The following is a 20,466-nucleotide window of genomic DNA, read 5'->3' on the forward strand; positions in this document are numbered from 1 at the left end:
CCAGTGCCATTAGTACAGTGTTTTTTTTTTGCACTGATCACTGTATTGGTGTCACTGGGGATGTCAGTGACCCCAAGTCAGTTCCCCCCCAGTGTCAAAATGTCCACCGCAGTCCTGCCATAAGTCACTGATCACTGTCATAAATCGCTGAATAAAAAAAAAAATAATCCCAGTATCTTTCCCGCCATTTGTAAACGCTATAACTTTCATGTAAACCAATTAATTTACACGTATTGGGATTTTTTTTTAAGCAAAGACATGTTGCAGAATACATTTTGGCAGAAATTTATGACTAAATTTGATTTACATTTTTTTACTGTACATGTTTTATAGCAAAAAGTCCAAAATATTGTTTTTTTGTCAAAATTGTCAGCCTTTTTTTTTATAGCGCAAAAAATAAAAACGCACAGGTGATCAAATACCACCGAAAGAAAGCTCAATTTGTGGGAAAAAAAGGATGTAAATTTGATATATGTACCGTATTGCATGACCGCACAATTGCCCGTTAAACTAGTGCAGCGCTGTATAGCAAAAAAAATGGCGTAAATTGCACTATCTATACCATAGTTTGTAGACGCTATAACTTTCACACAAAGCAATCAATATACACTTATTGGATTTTTTTTACCAAAAACATGTAGCAGAATACATTTTGGCCTAAATTTATAACCAACTTTGAGTTTACTATATATTTTTTATAGCTGAAGTAAAAAATATTGTTTTTCTTCAAAATTTTTGGTCTTTTTTTGTTTATAGCGTGAAAAATAAAAAGCACACAGCTGATCAAATACCACAGAAAGAAAGCTCTATTTGTGTGAAAAAAAGGACGTAAATTTCGTTTGGGTGCAGCATTGCATGACCGCTCAATTATCAGTTGAATTAGTGCAGCGCTGAGTAGCAAAAACAGGCCTGGTCAGGAAGGGGGGTAAATCCTCAGAAGGGCAAGTGGTTAACAGATGCGGATATTAACCATTTTCCGCCCGCCCTATGGCCGAATGGCGGCTGGCAAATGTCATCAGTGTTCTGGGTGGACGATTGCTAGTTGTCATTTAAGATCCTTATTTTTTTGTTTTGAAAACAAGGCTTCAGTTCTCCTTCCTTAAGCCTGTCCATAGACAGATCACAATTCGGCTGGTTCAGCAGGAACCGAGGAATCTCAATCCATCTCTGGGTAGGCTGGTTGTACTAAAGTCAATCCATCAATTGGTTTCAGTACGACCAGCCTGCCTTTTTTCTTCACCCGATCACTGCCGGTGTGCGGGAGGGATTCCCCCATCAACACAACTGACTGTGAATCAAACGATTTTCTTTCCTTCAACTTGTGGTTAAAGAAAAGAAAATTGCATAATGTATGGCCTGCCTAACTCTCACTACAACTTACCTCTAAGTGTCCTTTAGAGCTGCCTTTCTCAATCAGGGTGCCTTGAGGTTTCTTCAGGGGTGCCTTGGCAAAATGTCTAAAAATTGCCCAAAACTTGTATACAAGCCAGCGGGTGGAACAAGCCTGCCTTTTAGTTACACAAAATCACAGGTTTTGTTGTGCACCATTACGACCTTCTAGCCACCTGACAACCAATGACATCATCAGTTGATAAGGAGGATGTGAGCTGCCAGCACAGCATCCTAGTTTGATCTTGCCCTGCCCCTCTTCATCAATGCTGGGGTCACATTAGTTCAGTGATGGAGAAAACTGAGGGAGAAGAGAAACAATGGAATACTAGTCAGTACCAGTGTGTAAAAGTGTGTTTGCTTTGGAAGAATAAATCACCTCTAATGTTGGGTGTCCTACATGTGTGGATGTTGCTGCGTTATATAAACTAGAATAGTTTATATAACGTAGTTAATACTAGAATAGTTTTTCACATTTTAGATTGAGTGCCCTTTTAAAATTTTGAACAGTCTTGAGGCACCCCATTTTAGAATGGGGTGCCTCAAGACTTTCCATAATTTTAAAGGGTGCCTCAGGACTGTCTATAATTTTGATTGAAAAAAAGATGAGAAACACTACTTTAGAGTACCAATGTTCTCTCCCATTAGATCCTCGGCTTAATTGCAGTAGAATGGAACAGATTTAATTTGTGTGACATCCATGTCCATCTAGTTTTTCCTGCATGTTGTAACAAACCCATGTTAGGTCTACAGGCAGGCGGATACAAACAGGTGTGTATCTGTTTACATCCTTTTACCACTGATCCATCATTAGTTCCTACACACCGTTTTAAATTTTCTTTGGACCTAAACTTGCTTGGAGGTTGTCAGATGGAAACAGCCATAAGTCGTTTGTATCTGCCTGCCTCTAAACAAACATTGAGCTTCTAGAAGTGGCGGATAAGGACTGGACTTTTTCCCCATGGAGTAGGACTTTTGAGAAAGTACAAGTCAGAAGTGATCTTCATGCTTGTTTAAGTTCAGTGATTGAAGCTGTTTTCAGGATGTCTTCCAACTAGAGTAAAGGTGTCCGTGAAACCTGGGGAACCCCATGAGACTCAGTAAATCATACTTATGTTTCCAGCCATGGCTGCTCCCATATACCAAGTGTCCGGTGGCGTTGAAAAAGTTCACTGTGCTGCAAGGTATTGAGCAATGCAGACATAAGCACTTTGTCTCAGATTACCACTTTCAAAATTTTAATAAATTAAAAGTCCATGCAAGCAGCTGATTTGCTAAATATATGTAGGGTGGGGATGTTTAATACATTTCTTGGACATATTTTACGTTCTCTTGAATAACTGTCAATCAGGAGGGCATGTCTGGACTGCATATAAGCTATATATAAAGATTCATATGGATCTAATTCAGAGTGAGCTATGTCTGTGTGAACGTGCAGCTGTCGGTATGCAGTTTCTTGTGACACGGATGGAAAGCTCAAGAGGTGGATCTGTTTTGAGAGCTTCTATAATTGTTCCTTTCCCTCCAGAGAGACCACATTTGTAATTGTGTTCTTTCTGCTTTTTGCACTTGTTATGCAATGGCATGCTAGGCACGAGGAGGGGATTAGTCTAGAGGGCTAAACTCAAATTCAGTAATAATTATCTATTATCATTATCTGTATAATTGTGTGTATATACACTATATTACCAAATGTATTGGGCCAGCCCTCCAAATTATTGGATTCAGGTGTTCCAATCACCTCCATGGCCAAAGATGTATAAAATCAAGCATCTAGGCATGCAGACTGCTTCTTCAAACCTTTGTGAAAGAATGGGTCGCTCTCAGGAGCTCAGTAAATTCAAGCGTGGTACTGTGATAGGTTGCCACCTGTGCAATAAGTCCATCTGTGACACTTCCTTGCTACTCAATATTCCACAATCAACTGTTAGTGGGATTATAACAAAGTGGAAGCAACTGGAAACAACAGCAACTCAGCCATGAAGCGGTAGGCCATGTAAAATGACAGAGCAGAGTCAGCGCAGCTAAAGCGCACAGTGCATAGAAGTCGCCAACTGTCTGCAGAATCAATAGCTAAAGACCTCCAAACTTCATGTGGCTTTCAGATTATCACAACAACAGTATGTAGAGAGCTTCATGGAATGGGTTTCCATGGCCGAGCAGCTGCATCCAAGCCTTACATCACCAAGTGCAATGCAAAGCGTCGGATGCAGTGGTGTAAAGCACGCCGCCACTGAACTCTAGAGCAGTGGAAACGTGTTCTCTGGAGTGACTAATAATGCTTCTCTGTCTGGCAATCTGATGGACAGGTCTGGGTTTGGTGGTTGCCTGGAGAATGGTACTTGCCTGACTGCATTGTACCAAGTGTAAAATTTTGTGGAGGGGGGATTGTGGTCTGCATTGTTTTTCAGGGGTTGGGCTTGACCCCCTAGTTCCAGTGAAGGGAACTCTTAAGGCTTCAGCATACATAGACATTTTGGACAATTTCATGCTCCCAACTTTGTGGGAAGAGTTTGGGGATGGCCCCTTCCTGTTCCAACATGACTGCACACCAGTGCACAAAGCAAGGTCCATAAAAACATGGATGAGCAAGTTTGGGGTGGAGGAACTTGACTGGTCTGCAGTCCTGAGCTCAACCCGATAGAACACCTTTGGGATGAACTAGAGTGGAGACTGCGAGCCAGACCTTCTCATCCGACATCAGTGCCTGACCTCACAAATGCACTTCTGGAAAAATGGTCAAACCTTCCCATAGACACACTCCTAAACCTTGTGGACAGCCTTCCCAGAAGAGTTGAAGCTGTTATAGCCGCAAAGGGAGGGCCAATCCAATATTGAACCCTACGGATTAAGACTGGCCATACTTCATACAATTTTCTTGAGGACTTTGCTTTAAATTTACTAAAAACCATATTATACGAGATCAAACCCAAACAACACTTTCAACTGTATCCAATCAAGCAGGCCCTTGCACTACATAGTTGAAGGTAAATCTGAAGGAAATTGGACAGAAAATTGTATAGTGTATGGCCAGCCTAAGACTGGGATGAAATTAAAGTTCACATGCGTGTAAAGGCAGGCGTCCCAACCAGGGGCAGACTGACCATTTGAGCACTGCCTGAGGGCCCGGGGTCAGTAGGGGGCCCCATGAAATGCCCCTGGTACCTTTTATAGGCTTTTTTGGGTGTGCTTTGAGTGTGGGCAAGGACACAGGGGCCCCATGATCCCCTATTGCCCGGGGGCCCCATGAGTTGTCAGTCCACCCCTGGTCCCAATACTTTCGACAGTATAGTGTATCTCAAATAGAAAATGTCTAACTCGCATGAACCATATAGTCTGATCCATCAATAGATTCTCCCTGCATTTACAAACTACTTTCTGAGATATCATTTTGTTATGCAATGCAGCTCCTGCTGCACTTCAAAAGCCATGCCAAATGCACAAAATCTGATTATTTTTTTTTTATAAGATTTCTGGTAAAAAGACAATTTGCAATGTTTGGGTACCTTTGCAGTCTAGTAATTAGTACAGCAAAAACAAACTAGTGAGGTAGTGGAGCGGTATTTAAAGTCCAACCCAAGGTTGGGCAGCCCCCCCTTAAAATGTTGCATTTTTATTTGTATACATGCGCTTTCTTTGCATAAGTCGCATGATTTCCCTATTTTCTGCTTACAGCAGTAGCGATGTGTGTCTGCCTGGGCTATCAGGAATGGGGTTGATTGTTGCTGGGTGTTCCGCCCTTCTTTCTTGTATTTGTTTTGTGTGTATTGTACTGCATTGTTATTATTTTGTAGTACACTGTCATCTAGGGGTGGTTTTTGGCTGCTCCAACTTCCCCTCTTGTTTAGTGCTAGTTAGTTTAGTCTTAGCTAGATCCTCCCCACTTCTTCCATATTCCCTCAGTCAGTATTAGTTATTGAAAGACACAGGGCTTAGGAATGTCGACTTCCTCTCTATTCCTGTTCTAATAACTGTAATATTTTGTATTTCCCTTTACTTTTCTGTTTTTGTGGCAGTGGTCACTAGGACAAATAGAGAAGGTGGAATAAAAATGTGCCCTGTTCCTCTTTGCTTTGTGTTGTCGTGGGAAACTGGTACCTAGCAACATATGCAGGCTGCCATTGCTAAGGTTTCTTTCTGAAAATGACTAAAACAAAAAACAAAGAAGAGGGCACATCAGCCTCATACATTACCATAAAAAAATGATTTATTGAGAGAAGAAAAAAAAGCATTCTATGTATGTACAGACATGTATAATCCATCCAATAGAAGTACTCAGGTGATGGTTACCAGCAGGGAGCGAGGCTAATACATTTCAAGGATTTTTATTCACCCTCCTTCTGACATCCCATTAGTAAATAGGCTTGTGGCCAGCAGACACATCCCTAGCTCTGAGGAAGGGGGTTCAGCTCCCGAAACGCGTCAGCTTATCCGCATCATTAGACACAGTTTGCATTGTGACTGTATTTGTGGATCACCTTTACTGCCTATAATCACGTTGGTTTGTGAGTATACATCTTTTTATTTAATAAATTACGTGTTATACCACGGTAATGCATGATGAGAGTGCGCTCTTGTTTGTTTTTATTTACCAGTGGTCAGATATCCCGATCTTAGAAGGGCAGCACCTTTTCGGTTGGCATTTTGACAATTCCTTGGTTTGCATGAAGATTGGAGCGCTGGTTTTGTTTGTTTTTCTCTTGGAGTGCTAATACATTCCAAGGGCAGAGCCTTCTTCGTCACCATTTTCTGGTAAAGCACAAGGTTGGTGCACTCTCTTTTTTACTTCAGTCACTTTGTTGAAGGATTTTCCCATATCTGAAGAATGCAGCAAAGCCTTCACATTACCGTGCTTTAAAAAGAAGGTGATCTGCTTCTGGGATAACATATGAAGAGTCCCATCATCTGTAATTGACTTTTCCATCTGTGCTGGACTTGGGGTTCCCCTTGTCCTTTAGGCTGGCCATACACTATACAATTTTCTGTCCAATTTCCTTTAAGATTTACCTTCAACTATGTAGTGCAACGGCCTGCCTAATTGGATACAGCTGTAAGTGTTGTATGGGTTTGACCTCGTATTTAATGGTTTTTGGTAAATCTAAAGCAAAAATCTCAAGGAAATAGCCTAATATCCCGTATGCACGATAAGAAAATCGTATGAAAAGTTTAGCGGAACCACTGATTAAACGATTTTCTCTTCGTTGAGGAGCAGGATGTTTTAACCGATAACGATATTGTGAACAAAAAAACTTGGTCAAACAACAGTGAAAAATGTTGTCGTTTCGCATACGAACGACCGATTTTCTATGCGGTGGTATGACGGTCGTACGAAAAAAATCAATCAAGCGCTATCACGCATGAGCGGAAACAGAAGATGACCCGGATGTTTATGTCCAAGGAATCTTCGTAAACACGAACGAAAAATCCAATGTTAAAAGTAGATTGGCCTAATGAGATAATGAAACCAGAATTCTGCAGATTATATTTTATGTATCACTATTTATGAATATAGCTAATGTAATAAACGATATTATACTCATTGCTGGTAATTGTTGTGTATATCTCTTGTTCTGGCCGGAAGGGCGTGGCTACAAGGTCACACGCACATTGCATCACTTCCACTTGTACGGAAGACGTCAACACTATGTATTGCCCGACAAACGATTTTTTTAGATTGGTTAATGTGGGCCACGATTTCAACCAATGAGCGAACGCCTCTCAGTCGTCAGATGACCGATTGGTCGATTTTCTAATCGTGTATTAAATGAATAAATCACATATCAAACTCATAAATGCATATCTAAATAAATGTGATAAAAATATATAAAGTTTTGATTTAGATATGCATTTATGAGATGTGATTTATTCATTAATCCATTTGAGCAGCGCTACATCATTTTTTCCTCATCCTATTCATTGGATCATTAGGTATATGATTGGAGGTTAGCAGCTTCTCTCTGTTATTTGTATTTATTTATTTTTTAGTTATAAGCGCAGGAGGTTCACATCATCATTTTTCTAATCATGTATTCGCACCTTTAGTCTCAATTCACACTGCTGCGACTTATCATGCAACTTGCGACACGTAAAGTCACATGACAAGTCAAAACAGAAGTCACAGCGAGTTGAGTGTCAAGGACTGCAATGTTAAATTACAAACGTCGCAAGGAAATCGCAAGCAAGGCGCCCGACTTTGGGAGTCGCAGTAGTGTGAACCGAGTCTTAGAGCTTGCATTTATTATTCTCTCTAGAAAAGCGAATTGCTTGGCTGTCATACTTTCTAAAGCTAGCAAAAGTTGGCTCGAATTTTGGCTGATTCCTGATGTCTGAACTATTCAGCTCCACAAAAGTTAACTACAAAAAAAAAAAAAAAAAATCAAAGGAGCTGGGTCAAAAATTGTCCACCGAACAGTGACTATATGCTCTTAGATGCAGCCACTGTTTGGGTATTCAGAGCGCAGTGAGTGCTGCAGCTGTCTGAATACAATAGCTGGTAGGGGAGGTTCCTCCTTTCATTTTGTTTACCATGGATTGGGGACGTTTATGGCTTACTTAAATTGCTGAATCAGAACACGTACGCAAATCAGGAGTTTAGACATCACTTTCTGCTTTCTTTGTCCAGGTCCCTTACTAACATTTCCACGAGTCCAGCAATGGCAGCCTACATCATTTTTCCTTTAAAATAGTTATAAACCGTCACATATACTCAGGAAAGTGACTGGCCTCATGTGATACACAAGGATGAAACAAATCCTCCTACATAAGTTGCACCTGTTTATCTGCAGTATTCTATTCTCTACAACTGTTCAAGGTGCTGAATTTATACAGCTTGTCTGAGCTTTCAGAAAGCAGGGGGCTGTAGTTACATTCTGCAGAGCTCAGTAAGTAACAGCTGCTTAGAGGGAAGGAACAGATCCCCCTTCACAAAGGACCCAGGAACAGAGCTGAGGCATCTGTTAAAAATTGAATTGATAAAGCTTGTCTGAGAGTTCAGAAAACGGGGAGAAGAGCTGAAATTACACCCTGCTGAGCTCAATGAAGACAGCACTGATTGGAGGGAAAAGACAGTGATACAGCACATAGGAACAGAGCTGAGGCTGTCAATCACAGGCTGTGTGCTGAACTCCCTCCCCAGTCAATTTTTTTTCTTCTGGTGTCAGGAAAACTTAATTGAGACAAGTACACTATAGAGGAATATACTTTGTTCATATTTCATGTCTGAGGTTTACAACCACTTTAAATGATCTATTAGTTTAGGAAAAAACAATCAGAAACAAAACAAAAGCTTTAGCACAGTTTATTCATGTTTTCTTTCAGTCATTCCATTTTTCTCTATACATTTCTGGATGAAGAGTGTGCACAGGAATGTTCAACACAATCATAAAACCATTCAGTGATCCATACTTCGTGTTTGTACACTTCAATAGGTTTGCAGCTGTTGCATCTGCGGGTCCTCTGTACATAATCTCTAGCTCCAGTCCCTCAAATATGGCTGTCAAGTCTATAGGCATACTACCTGGTTCACGTTAACAAAAATAAACACAACTCAGCTGTAGCAATATTTAAACACAATAAAAAGAGAAAACTGTACAGTTTGGGGTAAAATCTCTCATATCTGTTTTTTAGACAATAATAAATGACTACATTAAAGTGGAGTTCACTCAAAAGTATAAACTCCGCTTATTTGCCTCCTCCCCCCTCCACTGCCATATTTGGCACCTTTTGCGGGGGAGGGGGAGCGGATACCTGTTTTTGACAGGGACCTGCTCCCACTTCCGGCTCACGTCTCCACGACGTGAGCCAGAGGTTCAGCCCCCTCCCGCAGTCTCCTGGGAACATTCACAGGTCCCAGAAGACTACCGGACCAATCAGGAGGCGCAGCATGACTCACGCATGCGCAGTTGGCACCTGGCTGTGAAGCCGGAATCTGTCACAGCCTGGTACTTACAGTTGAGATGCCGGCGCCGGGGAGGAGAGAAGGGACGGCGCAGGTGACAACATCGCTGGACCCTGGGACAGGTAAGTGTGTGTTTATTAAAAGTCAGCAGCTACAGTTTTTGTAACTGCTGACTTTTAGGGCCAGTTCACACTATAAAAATGTACTCCAGATGCATTCCAGGTACGTTTTTGCTTACAGATCACAGCACAAGCAGTTTTGATGCAGTTTGCTAGGTTCCAGTATGGTTCTGTGCAGAAAAAATGCAGCATGTTCTACTTTTATTTCTGCACTGGAAACTGATTGGGACTAGTGTGAACCAGGGCCATTGAAATACATGGGCAACACTGTTCATGCATTTTTGATGCAACAAAAAGCACACTGAACTGCATCTAGTGTGAACTAGCCCTTAATGAACACAAAAACAGCTGGAACTCCGCTTTAACCGATTCTCGACTGCCCTATAGCAGAAATACTGCTACAGGGTGGCATGGGTGCGCAAAATCATATATATATATATATATATATATATATATATATATATACATACGTGATTTTGCATTGCTAGGTAGGGGGCACACGTACTAGCGCCGCCGTACTTGGCTGTCAATCACTGGGTCCTGGTCGGTGATTACTTGCCGGCGCCCACTGATTGCCAAGCATCTCCGATGGGGAGGACTGTTTGTAAACAAAACAGTTCTCCTCCCTGTCAGCTCATGCACACTGCTTTGGATGGCTGTGCACATCACAGTCATCCAAAGCAGTGTGCTTACAGTGAAGCACACAGACACAAGTAAAACAGCACACAGTTAACCCTTTGATCACCCCTCATGTCAACCCCTTCCAGTCCAGTGCCATTAGTACAGTGTCAGTGCTTTTTATTTATCACTGATCACTGTATTGGTGTCACTGGAGATGTCAGTGACATCAGTCAGTTCCCCCCAGTGTCAGAATGCCCGCTGCAGTCCCGATATAAGTCACTGATCGCCGCCATTACTAGTAAAATTTAAAAAAAAAAAAAAATTTAAAAATCCCAGTATATATATATACCGTTATTTGTAGACGCTATAAATTTCATGTGAACCAATTAATTTACACATATTTGGATTTTTTTTTTTTTAGCAAAGACATGTCGCAGAATACATTTTGGTTTAAATTTATGACAATTTGATTTTTAACATTTTTTTACTGGACATGTTTAATAGCAACAAGTCAAAAATATTGTTTTGGTTTTTTTTCTCAAAATTGTCGGTCTTTTTTTTTTGTATAGCACAAAAAATAAGAACACACAGGCGATCAAATACCACCGAAAGAAAGCTCAATTCGTGAGGAAAAAAAAGGACGTACATTTCATTTGGGTGTAGCGCTGCATGACTGCGCAACTGTCAGTTAAAGTAATGCAGCACCGTAACACAAAAAATGGTCTGGTCAGGAAGGGAGGTAAATCCTCGGGAGGGCAAGGGGTTAAAGTATATATTGGCAAAACAATTTTTTAAAACTATGGTAAGTTTCATTTTTTTTTGTCTTGGATCTGTTCCTTTTGGGAGATTTCTGTTTACTTCCAGTCCTGTAGACACAAGTGAGAGATATGCCCTCTTTGATGGAAGAAGTGTCCCCATTGGAAGATTTTCCTTTTTAGTACTGCTACTCAAAATTTTGGGTCTACCTTTTGGGTCTACCTTTTTTCCAGTCTTGGTGTAGTTAGTTATCTGGACAAAAGAGAGTGAAATTTCTTTCACCTGGCCATACACCTAATTTTTTTTTTTTTCAGCTGGCGAGCTGAATAATAAAAATCTAATCAATCAACGTGAATGGCTACTGGTCTACTATGGTGAGATTGTGATTGCACATCTTCGAGCTGAGCGTTCTATGACCATTTATAACTTTATGGTCCATCTGGTCTGGTAAGAGGCTCTAACATCTATAGGTGGAGGAGTTTTTTCACATCGTGGTGTATTGTCGGCACCTAGATTGCACTTGGTACTCTTTGGAGACGATGGCATTTTTTTTGTAACTTGAAATCAGCTTTCACATGGACATTTAAATTTTTTTTACTATTCACTGTATGCAATTAACTATGATTTAAAATTAAATTCACTGATGAAATATTCACTATACTATAATCATTTGGTTTTTGTTTATACAGGGTGCAGCAACATAACTTCCTTTTTTCAAAACGCAATAAAACCCATTTTATGAATCAGAATTGTTTTTATTGTCTTTAATAATGTAGGTACATATCTAAAGTTCTGTTTTACACAGTTTTGAAAATCATATCAGGTAGGTGACGCCCCCCATTGTCCATACACTGAATAAGCCAATTTCTGGCATTCTTCATGACCCTTACCAGCATAGCAGCGGGTATGTTGGCAATTTCTGCGCGGATGTTGGCCTTCAGGTCTTGCAGGGTCCTTGGGCGGTTTACATAAACGCGGGATTTCAAAAAACCCCACAAAAAAAAGTCGCAAGGGGCCAAATCGGGGGAGCGGGCTGGTCACTCCAAATTGCCCCTTATTGAGATGAGGCGCTCCGGGAAGTGTTCCCTTAAAACAGTCATTGATGGTCTTGAAGTGTGAGCCATTGCTCCATCCTGTTGGAACCAAATGTCCCCTAAGTCCAATTCATCAAGTCGTGGAAAAACAAATTCCTCCAACAGGACGGAGCAACGGCTCACACTTCAAGAGCATCAATGGCTGTTTTAAGGGAACACTTCCCGGAGCGCCTCATCTCAATAAGGGGCGATTTGGAGTGACCAGCTCGCTCCCCCGATTTGGCCCCTTGCGACTTTTTTTTGTGGGTTTTTTTGAAATCCCGCGTTTATGTAAACCGTCCAAGGACCCTGCAAGACCTGAAGGCCAACATCCGCGCAGAAATTGCCAACATACCCGCTGCTATGCTGGTAAGGGTCATGAAAAACGCCAGAAATTGGCTTATTCAGTGTATGGACAATGGGGGGCGTCACCTACCTGATATGATTTTCAAAACTGTGTAAAACAGAACTTTAGATATGTACCTACATTATTAAAGACAATAAAAACAATTCTGATTCATAAAATGGGTTTTATTGCGTTTTGAAAAAAGGAAGTTATGTTGCTGCACCCTATATTTGTTCATTAGCGCTGTTATTTTGTTTTCTCACTTGGTGTCTCATTGATTAACAAGCGTCTTTACATTTTGTTGGGTTTTTTTTCCCATCTTAGGGCAGATATATTTTTTATTTATTAATCCACGTGATTGTCCCGCTGCAGCTATTGTACTTTGACAGCTAGCTGTCAAAATGCCAAAACAGCAGCTGCACCTGATTGGATGCAGCCTGCTGTTCTGCCAACAGTTTTCTGCCCAACTCCTTTGATTTTTTTTTTCTTAAACTAAGGGACGTTGAGTAGGAGGTGGCCGACAGGGCCACCAGCTAAGCAAATTTGATAACATACCTTAGGAACCAATTGAAATTTTAACAGTGTATGGCCAAGCTTTTATAGGGCACAGTCAGTGATTAAAAAAAACCTGACAGAGGAGCTAACTTTACCATTCTATCTATGGCCTACCTCATTGCAGACTATTCCCTCTTCAGTCTATCATGAATGCTGCTACCAGACTCATCCACCTTACTAACTGTTCCATATCTGCCATCCCTCTCTGCCAATCCCTCCACTGGCTTCCCATTGCCCAGTGAATAAAATTCAAAATATTAACAATAACATATAAAGCCATTTATAACTCTGCCCCAAATTACATCACCAATCTTGTCTCCAAATATCACCCAAACCGTACTCTCCATTCCTCACACAACCTCCTCCTCCCATGTTCGTCTCCAGGACTTCTCCAGAGCTTCCCCCAGCCTCTGGAACTTTCTACCCCAATATATCCGACTATCACCTACTCTGCTCACTTTTAGGTGATCTCTGAAAACCTCTCTCTTCAGGGAAGCCTATACTGCCCTCAGCTAATAATGGGATCTTCTACTCTTCCTACCAGTCCACCCCCCCCCCTTTCCCCAGTTATTACCTTTTGTACCACTAGCCCCTCCCTCTTAGATTGTAAGCTCCAAGGACAGGGCCCTCCTAACCCCCTTGTATTGAACTGTACTATTGCTGTAATGTCTCCCATTATATTGTAAAGCACTGAGCAAACTGTCCTCGCTATATAAATCCTGTATAATAATCAGAATAAAAAAAAAAGATTTTCTCTTTAGATAAACATTAAAAGTAGAATGGAAGAGATATAATGACTTCAATACCGGACACTTTCACCCCCTTCCTGCCCAGGCCAATTTTCAGATTTCAGCGCTGTCACATTTTGAATGACAATTACTCAGTCATGCAACACTGTACCCAAATAGAATTTTTTGCATTTTTTTCCCCGACAGATAGAGCTTTCTTTTAGTGGTATTTAATAGTCACTGTTTTTTTTAAATATAAATGAAAACATACTGAAATTTTTGAAAAGTTTTCTTAGTTTCAGTTATAAAATTTTGCAAATACATAATGTAATTTAATAACACATTGAGTTCCCTTGAAGGGGCAATCCATCTTGACCTAAGTTAAAGCTGAATTCTAGGCATTTTTAATGTTTTTGATAGAGAGGAGAATGGTTGGAACATTCTATTCAAAAATGTGGCTATTGTTGGGTTTTAATGCTCTATCACAGTTGGTATATGTGCATCTGCAAATTTTAGGGAGAGCTCTGAAAGGATTTTTAAAAAATGTAGCAAGAGGAACCTGTGCATATCCATCAGTTTTTGTATTTTCTCAAAATGGAACTTTTGAAGTTTGTGGAGCGTTTCTGCATATTGCCGGAGGAGCTCAGCTACGAGGAAAGAGGAACTGAATTTATACTGTCTTGAGAAGAGGAGATTAAGGGGGGATATGATCAACATGTATAAATACATCAGGGGCTCATATAGTGAACTCGGTGTAGAGCTATTCACCCTGAGGTCATCACAGAGGACAAGGGGGCACTCTTTACGTCTGGAGGAAGAGAAATTTAATCTCCAAACACAGAAAGGTTTCTTCACAGTAAGAGCTGTGAAAATGTGGTATAGACGCCCTCAATAGCTGGTTCTGGCCAGCTCAGTGGATTGCTTTAAAAAAGGTCTGGATTCTTTCTTGGATACACAGAATATAACTGGATACTAACATTTATAGGTAAAGTTGATCCAGGGAATATCCGATTGCCTCTCGCGGCGTCAGGAAGGAATTATTTTCCCTGTAGGAGCAAATTGGATCATGCTTTGTTGGGTTTTTTGCCTTCCTCTGGATCAGTTGTGGGTGTAGGATTATAACTTTTTTTTTTTAATGGTTGAACTGGATGAACTTTTGTCTTTTTTTTTCAGCCAGACTAACTATGTAACCCATGGGATTCCACGACATTATCAAGGTTTTAGTCCATAAGTTTGATGTTCTACAGCAGTGATTGGAGACGCACTGATACTTTTTTTTTTTATGATCAGCGAGTACCGATACTTTGATCAAGTACTCGCAGATACCGAGTCCCAATACTTTGTGGTGCGAATTGTATCAATGCAAAATGTTTGGACGCAAATTGCACCGCAAAAAAAAGCATGCGGTTTGACCGGGAATGCTGTGCGATTCCTGTCTAAATCGCATGCGGTTTCCCCACTGCTCCTGTGTGAACCCCGGCTTGTCAGAGTTCACACAGGAGTGAAGCAGAAAGCCTCCCTGTGGCTTGGGATTCTGATTTTACACCCTTCTCCCCACCATTCTGGCACTCTAGGCACAAGGCCCGCCAGCCAGCATGGTCTAAAGATGGGGTCCCTTTCCCTAGAGAAGATGGGGTGTTGTATGGAGAAGATGGGGTTGTCTCACTCACCCAGGAGCAGGTTGCTGGAGTGCAGGTACTGGATCCTGACCAGCATGGTTTGGCTGTGCCACCACATTGTGTCCCTTGTCACCTAAGACTATCAAAATCTTAGGTGTAGAGTCAGAGAAGGACACTAAAATATAAAATATATATGCATGCGACATATACACTGCTCAGCCATAACATTTTGACCACTGACAGGTAAAGTGAATAACATTGATTATTTTGTTACAATGGAATCTGAAATGGGTGGGATATATAAGGTGACAAGAGAACAAGTTGTCCCTGAAGTGTGGTGAAAGCAGAAAAAAAGAGCAAGTGTAAGGGATCTGAGCAACTTTGACAAAGGCCAAATTGTAATGTCTAGACAACTAGGTTAGAACAATTCCAAAACTGCAGCTCTTGTGGGATATTCCCAGTCTGTAGTGGTCAAGACCAACCAAAATTAGTCCAAGGAAGGAAAATCTGATCAAACAGAAGAGCTATTGTAGCTGAAATTGCTGAAAAAGTTAATGCTGGTTCAAATAGAAAGGTATCAGAACACACAGAGCATCGCAGTTTATTGTCATGGTGCCCATACTGACTCCTATCTACAATCAAATGCACCTACAATGGGCACATGAACATCAGGACTGGACCAAGGAGCAATGGAAGAACGTGGTCTGATTTGATGAATCTAAGAATGGTTTGAGGAACACAACGAGTTTGAGATGTTGACTTGGACTCCAAATTCTCATTCCAATTGAGCATCTGTGGGATGTGCTGGAAAAACAAGTACAATCCATGGAGGCCCCACCTCACAACTTACAGGTCTTAAAGGATCTGCTACTGATGGCTTGGTGCCAGATACCACAACATACCTTCAGAGGTCAAGTGGAATCCATGTCTCGAAGGCCTACGGTGGGTGGTCATAATGGTATGGCTGACTGATGTATATATGGGTAAAATTGAGTACCTGTATCTGTTGCCGGGTCTAAAACTTAATTATACTTATGATGAACACTTTTTTGGATACACATGAATGATGGGATTCTGTATGTTAAACCAACAGACTGTAATCAGTTATTGCACAAGTTTAAATCCATCAAGAGTTTTTAAATATATTCCCTATAGTCAGTTTGCCCATGTAAGGGTAATAGGAACAATTAAAATGCATATTGATTAAAAGGATAAGTTCACCATTTGGACAAAAATAATAAATGCACATTTTTTTGCAGGTAAAAAAATGTGCAATTATTTTTTTTGTACAAAGGAGGCTGTAAAGCATTACACCAGCGATCAGTAGATAGCTGATGCCATGCAGGTCTCCTGCATACCTGTCAGGATATCTGTTTGCCATATGAGATGTATGGTCAAGCAGATATTCTGACAGGAAGCTTCTGTGAACTACCACGGCACTCCAGAGTGCCATGGTAGTTCACTGAAAACTACAAGCCCGTATCCACTTAGGCTGCCGGGACTTGTAGGTACTCATTCACAGAACTCTGTGAATGAGTGACATAACCTGTGTAGGGGCAGAGCCCCACACAGCCATGCTGTTTTCACATCTGACAGATAGTATGGGAAGAAATTTCCCCATGATATCTGTCAGAGGGAGGGGGCGGTGGGCGTGGCTGCGGCTATGCAAACATGTTACATGTTCCACCCTAAAAACCAGTAATGAGTAACATGTTCCCAAAGGAGAACTTATCCTTTAAGCCCATCAGGTGAAACATGTAAGAGGACTGGTCCTGGAGGTGGGATCTTGTGCAGAATGTTTCAGCTGATTAAAATTTTGCCTGTGAGGACATCGGTGTGCGGCCTTTTCTTTGGATTATACTAAGTCATGATTAAAAAAAAAAGAGACTGAATGTGATGGAAGACAAATGTTGGGTAAGGGTTTTCCCTGTACCATGCTTAACAGAATGGGCACACTCATCTCTGTCAAACATGAAGCCACTTAAAGTAGTCCATCTGCAATTTTCACAGGAGGTGTATTCCATTATAAAATATAATAAAAAAAAAATATATAGGTAAAGCTTACATAACAGTAATCTGGACGTGCCAGAGTTCGTGTCCCCACTACTTTCCTCCTATAGGGGAGGGCCCACTATATCCAATTATGTGGTCAAATTATTTCCCAATGGCAAAGTCTGTGGGTACATGTTTTAAGACCAGACCACACACCGCTGATTCCTATCCTTTTCTCAACTGCATTCAATGCGCACATACGATTAAAGGAAATTTCTTCTCTCACCCACAAATTATGATTAATGTCTATTCTACCTGACAGACAAGCTATGCGATATATTTTTTGAAATGTCCATTCATTGTCACAGCTAAAATTCATTGTAACAGACCATGTATCAAAAAAACAAACAAAAAAAAACCCACAGGGGTGGAAACTGAGAACTGACATTAAAAAAAGAGAAGTTTATTGGATTGAATGCCTTAAATAATAAGTTCATTGGGATAAAAATAATAAATGCACACATTTTTGCAGAAACAAATGTGTATTTATTATTCCCTCCACAGGTATGCAAAGAATAGCACCCACGATCAATGCCCCATAGATACAGTGTTCGGCTCCTGCAGACACGTCCTCTAGCTTTCTTGCATGTACCTCTGTATGGGCTTTCTGTTAGAAAGCTGGAGGATGTGTCAATGGACTACGAGGGCACTCTGGCAGTCTTGAGAACTGCAAGGCATCTGCTGTGGTGGCAAACTCAATTTGGATTTGGATTTGCATCTGGTCCTTTGAGCATGCATTATTTTGTAGGTTTGAGATTTTCTTTCATTTAAAGGGTTATACTTTACTGATACTTTGTTTCCGGTTCCCTTTCAAGTTGCCAATTGAAGAAGGGCAGACTTTAGTTAATGGAATATTGCTGATTTATATAATAAATCTTTTACATGCCGTAACCTTGGACTTGTTCTATACAATATATATATATATACACACATATACATATATATATATACACACATATACATATATATATACACACATATACATATATATATACATACATATATACACATATATATACATACATATATATATATATATAAAAGGGTATGTGTGTTTGTATACATTTATATATATACATTTGTATACAAACTCACGCCAAAGAACTGGAAGTCAGAAAATGCCATTGTTGGTTGTAGACAATATATGAGCAACTGTCAGACCCAGGGAACTCACACTCATTGCAGGCACCAGCTAGATAATATTAAACCCGAACTTCACCCAAAAGGCTGGAAGCTCGAGTTCATTCACAAAGTGCAAATGCACATGTGCAATAGGAAACCGGCACCTGCACCTGAAGCCAATTGAAGAATCGGCTCAGGTGAGCACATTGCTGGATCCATGGACAGGTAAGTGTCCCTAAATTAAAAGTCAATAGCTAGGGGATTCATAGCTGCTGACTTTCACATTTTTTGTGGGGGATCCTGGAGGTCCGCTTTAAATGATAAAACACCACTGAAAAGCATTAACATTTAAATCTGCCTAAGAAGTTAAAGTGTTACTAAATCCACAAAATTAAAATCAATCTGTATATGCAGTAAAGCATGCTTGTTATACACGCTGTAGAACCTAAGGGGTTAATCCTCTGCACTGGGTAAAAAGAATGTCTGATCCTGTCTTTTCTGATCCTCCCCTTCTTCCATAGTCCCCAGTCCACCTGCTGATAGAACAAAGCCTTGGAGGAAGCTACACATGCTCACTTTGGCATGTATTGCTAGAGAGTTGTTTTTTTTTTTCTTGCAAGGGTGCATGTGATCAGCGCAGGGCCAATCAGCACTGTCCAGACAGAGGGTCAGGGATCCTGCAGCCTCACAGGACAATCAGGGGAGAACGAAAACTCCTTCTACAAGCTTTAACCAGTGCTCTGCTGGACACTGATAGAAGTCAAAAGACTGCTCTAACTTCTGATGAGAAAAGATATTTAGTAGTTTATATTTACTAAAATAATTGCATTTTCATGTTCTCTGGACTGTGGGAGACCAGATATAGTGAATGCAGGGACCTGGGTTTAGTAACAATTTAAAAACACCAAAAAACAAAAACACCCAAAAAGAAATAATTAATTTTTTGCCTCTATAAAATATATAGATCTAGCCCTGAAAACCTAAGCTTACTTAGCCATAAATAATTATATCTACAAATCCATCTAAACAGAAGCGATGGATTGTGTACCCAGATCAATCACTCTTCTGTTCTGAAAGAGATTTTTGATCTGTTACCATGTTGTTCGGTTACACTGTCTTTCAAGCATTGTCAAAGGTCCACGGAGATTACTCCAATTAAAAAAAAATATATACACATAAATATTACACGCGGTGCAATAGAAATAGATGTTGTAACAGAAGGTGCCTTCCATATAAGATCAGTAACTAGAATCCAGCAGTAGAGGATGAAGTCCAATCACCTAATATGGTGGTAACGCCTTAAAACTCCACAGTTTATATCTATGTGAATAAAACAGTAAGCGACCTGATCTGTGATTGGCTCATGAAAGTGCTTTGTTTGGTGCAGCCACCCTTCAATGTTTGATTATTTTTTCCATCGCCAACCCGATGTTCCCTTTGTGAGCTTTAAGAACAACTAAAGCAAACATGGCTGGAAATATGTACCATTCTTTCAAAGATACATATGTCTCTAGTTTAAAGTCAGGTAGGGTAGACCAGTCAGGTAGAGGTAGGGGCTGAAATACTGGCGGAAGCAACTGAGAAACAGAAGGACCATGAATTTGATATGAAATTGGCACAGTAATCTATTCACCATGGCAGGAACTGATCAAGTGAGAAACCATTTGATCAAAGGACATGGGCAGGCTAAGCCAGCTTTGCCTGCTCAGCAACACTTGAATGTTTGTCGACCATAAAAGCTGCTTTTTTTAGCCTCTTAACCCATTTTAGTAATGTTTGGAATTCCAATATTCTTCCCATAACTGGGATTGTATCTAGGGTGTTGCACTGTCTGTGTCCTCTTCAGCATCTTCTTCAGGGGAAAGAAGTTTACCACTTTCTGCAAGGTCTTCCATCTCTACATGAAGGTAACCATTTCCACACCGTGTTATATTTTCTTCCATGGGTTCTGTCACTTCATCAACTGTACAACCCTGACTGTATTCACACTGACCATATTTGTCTGTTCTCTGTTTTTGTAACCAGTCTTGTAGCATTTCCTTCAGGAAGACCAGAGGGATGGGCAAAGAAGCCAAGATGATCAGGCTGACCAGAAGGGCGAAGGCCCAGGGTGGGTACTCCAACTTGACTTCTTCAGCCTAATTCATAAACCAAAGAAGAAAAGGAAATTTAATAAAATATACGCAGAC

General features: G+C 40.6%; 1 protein-coding gene across 3 annotated transcripts in view; it reads right to left on the reverse strand.

Annotated features, from left to right (window-relative positions):
• Nucleotides 1-8,670: 8,670 nt before the first annotated feature.
• The window catches only part of LOC149463005 (sodium-dependent neutral amino acid transporter B(0)AT2-like), a 134,711-nt gene continuing 122,915 nt past the window's right edge, over nucleotides 8,671-20,466 (reverse strand). For all 3 annotated transcript variants that reach the window (XM_089676071.1, XM_089676069.1, XM_089676070.1), the window contains exon 12: nucleotides 8,671-20,415. In XM_089676071.1, coding sequence (XP_089532197.1) covers nucleotides 20,092-20,415 — 324 coding nt within the window. In that variant the 3' untranslated portion in view covers nucleotides 8,671-20,091. The remainder of the gene's footprint in view (nucleotides 20,416-20,466) is intronic.

Source organism: Staurois parvus, unplaced genomic scaffold (genome assembly GCF_062004578.1).
Source record: "Staurois parvus isolate SC_StPar_1 unplaced genomic scaffold, SC_StPar_1.0 ptg000163l, whole genome shotgun sequence".
Classification (NCBI taxonomy): domain Eukaryota; kingdom Metazoa; phylum Chordata; class Amphibia; order Anura; family Ranidae; genus Staurois; species Staurois parvus.